At 37.2% G+C, this 8,298-nt stretch overlaps 1 protein-coding gene across 1 annotated transcript; it reads right to left on the bottom strand.

The window, feature by feature from the left end:
- Window positions 1-3,917: 3,917 nt before the first annotated feature.
- On the bottom strand, window positions 3,918-8,015 carry LOC107827194 (ubiquinol oxidase 4, chloroplastic/chromoplastic-like). The gene is made up of 9 exons (XM_075224643.1): window positions 7,710-8,015; window positions 6,843-7,038; window positions 6,427-6,520; window positions 6,152-6,267; window positions 5,614-5,722; window positions 5,094-5,162; window positions 4,630-4,701; window positions 4,496-4,543; window positions 3,918-4,381 (listed from the first exon to the last, which is right to left on the bottom strand). The coding sequence occupies exons 1-9, from the start codon at window positions 7,883-7,885 to the stop codon at window positions 4,161-4,163; spliced, it is 1,101 nt and encodes a 366-aa protein (XP_075080744.1). The 5' UTR covers window positions 7,886-8,015; the 3' UTR covers window positions 3,918-4,160.
- Window positions 8,016-8,298: the final 283 nt, after the last annotated feature.

Here is an 8,298-nt window from a genome sequence, read left to right as displayed (position 1 = left end):
AGGGCGCAACGACCGCCCTGTCATATGGTTGATGTCGTTCCCTGTTAGGTCGCGGGGTTGGATGATCTCTTCTGGCGTTGTCTCTTCGATCCTTTCTTGTTCGGCTTCTACCGAGGTCAGTCTTTGGGTTGGCCCGTTGAGGTTGTCTTTATCTACACGGTCCTCGGTACAATAAGCATTGTGGATTTTGTCCCAAGTGGTTGGGGGTACTTCATCAACCGACTCAATGGTTTCCTAGTTGCTCTCGAACCATCCCTACTCAGCCCGTTCTGAAAAGTTGCGACCGTCATCCCTTCGGATACGTTTGGCAAAGTCATCCTTACCCTGTTGAACCGAGCGAGGAAGTCCCTTAGTCCCTCTCCCAGAGACTTTAATAGCAAATATGTTATTTACTCTTGCCTCGGCCTTCTTGGCTCTGGCGTGGGCCGTTACGAACTTGTCGATCATTTCTTCAAAGGTTTCAATGGAGCGTGCTGGTAGTTGCGAATGCCAGGTTAATGCCCCTCATGTGAGGGTTTCGCTGAACTTCTTCGGCAAGATGGAATACACATGTTCTTTGGCGAGGTCGTTGCCTTTTACGGCGGTGACATAGTCACATGATCTTCAGGGTCGGTTGTGCCGTCATATATCCTGAGGTAGGGTGGCATTTTAAAGGTTTTTGGTATAGCATACGGGGCTGCGTCATTACTGTACGGTTGTTCGACGAACCGGCTGGCATCCCTCTTCGGCCACAGCTTGGGGGTGCTCGGTATTTTGTCGATCCTTTCCTGGTGTTATTTCATTTGATCTCAGAGTGTCTTGTTCTCATTCTCCACTTCTTCCATCATTTTCAGAATGGTTGTAAGGGCGTTGTCACCTGCACTACCAAAGACATTGTGAGTAATACCTGTCGTTGGGGGAAGAGGCTGGTTGCATTGCTCGTCCGCTTACCGTATTGTGTATGTCCTTGCGTTTTCTATAGTCGTGTCCCGAGCTGGCTTGTTGAGGACACTGGTTAGCGTGTCAATTAGCCATGCTTTGAGGAGTTTTTTTTTTTTTTTTTTTTTTTTTACAGTTGGGGGCGTTTCTTCCCTCACAGATGTGGAGGCTCCCTTACCAAGAGATTTTGTGATGCTACAGTGAGGAAGCGGTGACCCATCTCGCCTAGGGGAGGCACTGGGCGTCACGCCTTTGTCTGTCGTTTCACATGTTTTGTTGATGACATGCATGAGGTTGGTTGGGAGGTCATTTATTATTCTCGTCCTTTCTTTTCGGTTACCTGCCATGTTGGGATTTGTGCACACAAAGAAAGGAGATATCGTTTTTGCTTGTTTTTTTACGTCACTGACTCGTGATAGTTGTAAATCTAGAAGAAACTAATAGCTTTAACTAAGAAATTCCCACAGACGGCGCCAAATTGTTTGACCAAAAAATATAACTCTTGGTTCAAATAATTAAATTTATGTAATAATAGGTTAAACCTAGTTAATAATAATATTTCTAGATGTGACTTTCGAAAGCGTGATTAGCATAGAATAGATCTGGTAGAAAAGTGATAACAATATGCAATGACTATTCCAAAAAGTATGAGCTATAATATAGCATTTAATAACAATGAATGACAAATAAATGGCATTTAAGTAGATCGGAAGAGCGGTTCACTCAAGGAAGGATGAGCTACATGGTTGTTACTCCTAACAATGATGAGTGACAGATAAATCTTTGAATGTTCGAATTCTTTCCGGATCTGATGGAAAAGTATGAAATAATATAGACAAGAATCTTGAGGAAAAGGTAGTGTTTGTATCTTAGTAAGAGAGAGAGAGAGAGAGAATCTTTTGTCAAATTCTGTTCTTACAAATGAATATCATATGCCTCATATCATTGTCTCTTTTTCTATATATATGAGACATTTTCCTAGTAAACTCTAATAGTACAAGTGCATAGAATATCCACTAGAATATTCTTTTTAATATCATTTTTCGAAAACTAGTTGTTACAGCTTCATCAACGGTGCTCGACCTCGACCATTATTGACATCTCGACCACGACTCTCGTCGACTCTTCGACTATGAGTCTCGCTGCTTCCTGATCTACCTCGACTAACGACGGCTCGAGAATTCTTTCTTTAGCGTTATCTTATCTCAAATATTCTGTGGCAGATTTTGACGCATACAATGACGATTAGATATGCTCTACCTTTGAGAAAAAGAGACAATTAGGATAAATATGTTTGTATAGATGACTTTACTTATATTAGTTTATAAAAAGTGAGATTACTAACTTGGTAAATAAAGTAAATTAACTGTTATGTATGGAGTATTAAAATATATTGATAGTTTAAATTAAAATTCACTAAATTCTAATTCCAAGAATTTAAATGGAAAAACCATTGGTATAAATGATTGGCTGATCCTTTATTCAATTCTCGGAACTAGTAGGTAATAAACGTGGACGAATAAAGAACAGAAATGTTATGGGTCGTGTAACATGGCCAACAAACCTATTGTTGCAGTGCATGAACTAAATATAGTCAGAAATCAGAATATTAACAGTATATTCAATGTACCCCACCAATAAAATATTGGAAAAATAAAGAGAAAAAAATAAAATACCTTTTCTGGACTCAACTTTTTAGGCTTACATATGTGTCTTTAAAGCAACCATTAAGTACACTTACTCATGACCTGACAATATCAGTGAAGAAGATATTATTGAATCCAATAACATGGAATACAAGGATCCAATCTTTAGACTTTTTGAGCTACACTCTCTCTAAAACTAGGAAACATCTTCCTTCCATACAATGTGTGTTAGTATTTGTCGAAGATAGCAAGTAATCGGTGAATTAGTTAAAGTACGAGCAAGCTAACCTGATATCGTGTCATATATAATATGTATTTACATAATCAGATCTTAGTTGTGTAATACCAAGACGCATATACTCTTCGAGATGACCAATTATTGGTTTGAATCTAAGTGGGCGTTTGGACATAAGAATTGTAAAATTCCATAAATAAAAAAAAAGTGAAAAAAAAATTTCAAGTGAAAATGATATTTGAAAATTAGAGTTGTGTTTGGACTGAATATAATTTTGGGTTGTTTTTGAAGTTTTGTGAGTGATCTGAGTGAAAATTTTGAAAAACAGCTTTTTGGGAGTTTTTCAAATTTTCGAAAAATTTCAAAATTCATCTTCAAGTGAAAATAGAAAATTTTATGGCCAAACACTGATTTCGAAAAAATAAAATCGAAAAAAAGTGAAAAAATTCTTATGTCCAAACGGGCTCTAAAATTATTTTATAATGTACACCAAATTTTCCTGGAATTATAGTTCAGTTCAAGGCAGAAACTGCATTTTCATGCCTCGTCTCACAAATTCAATAAATATATCAATTCATATCTCCATTTTCTGCAAGGAGTGAGTAGCATAATTTCATTCCCTCGTAAAAGTCGATATCTCACTTTGAAAGAGAGTCTCGACATGATGGTGTATACCCACTCCATAGCTAAGCTTATCACAGGCTAAAGAGTGACCGATCGGCCTAGGGCGGATTTAGGGGGTTCGAACCCCCTTGGCCGGAAAATTGCATTATACATATGAGGCAAAATCTGTCTTGTGTCTCCATATATTATATTTTGAATCTCCTTAAAATAGCCCAAACGCATAGCTTAGTGGCCGAGGCGGTACAAAACCTCAGTGAGGTTGCTGGTTCAATTTCCACTGGTCAATCTTTGTAAAATTTTTAACTTTTTCTTTTTTGAACCCCCTTAGCGGAAATCCTGCCTCCGCCGTTGCGACTGGCATGTTGTATGTCTATATGTGTGTATGTGATGTGTGTGTATAACCAGTTCATGGAGGTAACACATTCTGCTCTTGTATTATAGATCATCCTTGTCAGATAAACATAAAAGAAAACTAGTACTAAATACTTGATCAGTGTACAAATCATCTAGAGGTTGACATTCCAAGTAAAGACTAAATTGTTGAAACTTTCCAAAAGATTACATGTAATATATTCAGTACATACTTTTCAAAGGAGAAAACAACCAAGTGCTTACCCATCTTTGGGCAATTTGACATGCTCTACCTCAGACAAAAAGATACAACATGGATCTATATCTTTGTATGGCTTATACTAGTATATACAAGTATAGTGTAGTTGGTTGTCATTTTGCTTGCCCTACTTTCTAATGACTTGAGGATCGGCGACAGATTTCTTTATACAATCCACGATACCTACACAATCAGCCTGAGGCACGGGACACCCTGAATCATCTTCAGACTCAGGAAATGGATCTGTGTGCGGAGAGCGAAGGCTCCCATGCGTTTGACAGGCTTTCATTGTCTTACAATGCTCTGCTTCGTCATCTCTAATGTTCATGAATACGTCATACAGATTATCTAAACAGAAGACATGAGTTCAATCAGATTTGTATTGTCTAAAATGATTTACCAAAGGTAACGCTGCAGCTTTTCTTCTCCGGATAAACATAGTATTATTGATGTGTGTTTTACCTATTTTTGGTCTTCGGGTATTAGGCTCTCGCGAAGTCTGAAATTCATCTGATGCAATCACAAAATGGTTTAGATTACTGTACCAGATGGACACTTGGTCAAAAAGTGTATTTAAGGATCACTGTAACACTCACCAAACAAGTACAAGTCACCTCCCGTGTAGTAGCTCACGGCAATCTTTGGTGCGGGCAATTTCTTCAATTCCTCTGCAGAAGCATTAACACTGAATATTACTATACCATTTTGAGGTTAAGAATCTAATAGCATTAAGCTATCCCAGAAAAGGAATTGACTAGAAATATATGCATATTCTTCCATATTCCCTCTTCCCCGAGGTCCTTGTTCCTTTTCAAACATAGCGCTATCCTTGAGAAAGAGTCGAGCAAATTAAAGGAAACTACCACTTCAAATTCTGGCTATTCCACTTTGCTGTTCAAAATATGCAACAACAACAGACCCGGTGTAATCCCAAAAGTGGGGTCTGGGGAGGGTAGTGTGTACGCAGACCTTACCCCTACCTTCAAGAAGGCAGAGAGGCTGTTTCCGTAGACCCTCGGCTTAGGCTGTTCAAAATATGCAACTGTTTGTAAAATAATACCTCCTTGCTCCTTGATGAATTTATCGTAAGTCTCGTATGCGTGGTTCTCCACACATTCAGAGAAATGATCTACAAGAATTGAAGCATCACCAAACTTTATCAGTATTCGCCTTGATAATGGTCCATACATGAAAAGGCACTAATCACTCCATAAAGAGCCATATCAAACATAAAATCATGAACAATCGCCAGTGTCACTTTCAGGGAAATAAATCATAAAACTTAATGCTAAACAAAGAAGACGTGCATGACAAAAATGTCAGAAACAGTGCTTTCATCTCCCAATTCTGCAAAGAAGCAAGATAGGTAAAAGATGCTACATATTTTTTGATGAGGTAAAAATGCTATAACACTTTTCCTTGAAATATTAAAATTGGTCTATAAGATAATGATGAACATTCCCGATATTATAGACATCTAGAACCATACTCTTTTAAACAATAAAGAGCTACGAAAAACTGAAAGGAGATAAAGAAAAGCTCTAGAGACCTGAACGTTAGATCCTAATATTACAACTCACATGCCATTCTTGGGCTCAAAGCATACATCAAGACTGTCATGAAATAATAGAATACTGCAACATGTTGTGCAAGGAATCGGTCAAACCACCAGGCATTTCCTCCTAATTCCTGCAGTTGAACAACAATTATTTCAGGACAGATAAATATAACAATGAATTATTTTCAATTCAAGTAAATAAGGCTTTGTGACGCACAATAAGTTGGTTCATTACTTTAATGCATGAAATATTCAGAAGATCCCATTCAAAAGAAAGTTTTCACTTAGATTCTTTCACTATATAGGTACATTATATGAAATAATACATTTCTCCAACAAAAAGTTTAAATTAGCACGTGGAGAAAATGTAAGATCGATCCCTTCATATCGTAAAACTTGCTGAACAAACCATGCTTATTTATGAACAAATATACGTAGAAGCACTTAACAACTTTGGCAGACAGATGCTTATCAGTAGTAGTACATTAGAAGGAAGAGAGGAAAAATAAACTTGGGTGTTTGTTGGAAGGAAAACAAGAAGTTAGAAGCAAGAGCATTACTTCCATAATGAGTAAATGGTGCATCTCATTCCAGCTCTCAGCAAAATGCACCTTCAGATAATCTGCTCTTCTCCACCAACCAAAGCTCTCATACATGTGAAGAACAGATATAAATGCTGTCATGAATACATTATAATCCACATGTCAGTACAGTGCACACCATATGTTCAAGCCTAAAGAAAATAGTAGAATTAAAGTATTCCTAAATTCAGACGGATGTGCCAAAAGTGGTCTAGTACTACAAAAGAATCAGCAGCGTGAAACGTAGTATTTACCAAAATAAGGAACTCTCGCAATTGTTTCCAGCACGAAAAATCTTGCATAGTTTCGGTCGTGATACAAAGTGTCAAGAATCTTTATCACCGAATCCTGAAATTATCAGAAGCATAATTTGATCACAATGCCATTACTTTTTTCATCCGTTCTCCAGCTGAGGGTCTATCGGAAACAGCCTCTCTGCCCTTCCAGGGCAGGGGTACGGCTGCATACATCTTACCCTCCTCAGACCCCACTGTGGGAAATCACTGAGTTTGTTGTTGTTGTTATAATTTGATCACAATCAGACAAATTCTTAGCCAATTGGAAAGTACAAAAGCTACTCAGGACTAAATCACAAAAGCTACTCAGAACTGAAATACATAGTTTTCATGAAATATGATACTAAGGAAGATTCAGAAAATGCAATACCTACCGTGAGAAAGATATTTATAGACTGCTCAACCTTTACAACCCATTTCTCCAAACCATTAGGGGATGAATCATCTGGTGGCTCTCCATTACTTCCCCCTCCCACTTTGCTCGGAAAACTCTTAGGGGCAAAAGATTTCTCCACAACCACTTCCTCTTCATTCTCTTGTAACAACGTTGCTCGAACCCTACATGATTTCCTGCATACAATTGAACAACCAAAAGACAACTTAAACAAATCAACCTTTCTTTTCTACTAAAGTTCAACCAAAACATCAATCAACCAGCAAATTCTCTACAATATGAACCGCAAAGCAACCAATCAACCAACTATGCCTCGACAGTCGACCCAGTATTAGGTTGGGTTAGCTATATGAATCCACTATAGTCGTTCTGCTCTATTTGGATCCAATTATTCCGATACAACAACAACTATGCTTCATCCCAGAACACGTTGGAATCAGCTATATGAATCCTCACTGACCATATCACCATTTAAGCTCAACTCATACCATTATATCCATTTCATTTCTGATATTAATAGACAATTTAACACTTGAGATATAAATACACAACAATGTAAATTAGAGAAAATATCAGTTACTACTAAGCTTTTGCAAGGCCCAAACTTCAATTGTTTTTGCTGGTAAACACCTAACTCTCAGCTTAATAGTGATAAAGACAAACTGATTAAAATACATGCTAAATCATCCTCTAGAAATGGAAAAGATCCAACAGAATATCAAATTTTACTATTCTCTATTTCCTTCTTTTTCCCCAATTGCCAATACCAAATAACAAGAAAGATGGGTAAAGTTCATTTTTTTCAGCTAAATTTAAATAAAGACAAGAACTTTGTAGTATGGTTTACCTTGAGAGGGGACGTTGTGAAGACCCATAAGAATTTTGAAGTGAAAAAAGAGAATTGAAACAAAAAGGGGTCTGAGAAATGCATAAAAATGATGGGTTTTCAAGATTTCTTGCTTTGAAATAAGAAAATGAAGGAACTGAGGTTCCAAAAGCCATAGCTGAAAGAGAAATAGCCATTGTTGAACCTTGCCTTCCCAGTAAATCGACCTAATACTTTTTTAAGTCGGTCAGGGAAGGTAAGGAAAGTCGTTAGTTTTTCTGAGAAACCAATAGCTGTGTCAAACTGGAAAATGGACAAAGTGCAATGGAATTGGAAAAGTTAGGGATGGTTTTGAAAAGTATCAAAACATTTTGTCGTTTTTTGCAAAATAGATATTTTTAAGAATACGATTTTCATTTTCTGTAATATTGGTGTAAAAATGACAACAAATAGCTACTTTAAAGGAATACTATTTAGAAATTAGTCAGTATATACTGAATTTTAATTTTTCAGTTTAAGTACGGGCTAATCTCTAAATAGCATCCTGAGAATAGCTATTTGTGCACTTGCCCTAATATTGGTTCAATATATTTTTGGGGGTGATTTGCAA

The sequence above is a fragment of the Nicotiana tabacum genome, chromosome 11 (genome assembly GCF_000715075.1).
Source record: "Nicotiana tabacum cultivar K326 chromosome 11, ASM71507v2, whole genome shotgun sequence".
Classification (NCBI taxonomy): Eukaryota; Viridiplantae; Streptophyta; class Magnoliopsida; order Solanales; family Solanaceae; genus Nicotiana; species Nicotiana tabacum.
The sequence above is the reverse complement of the archived record's forward strand: the minus strand, read 5'-3'. Positions and strand labels throughout refer to the sequence as shown.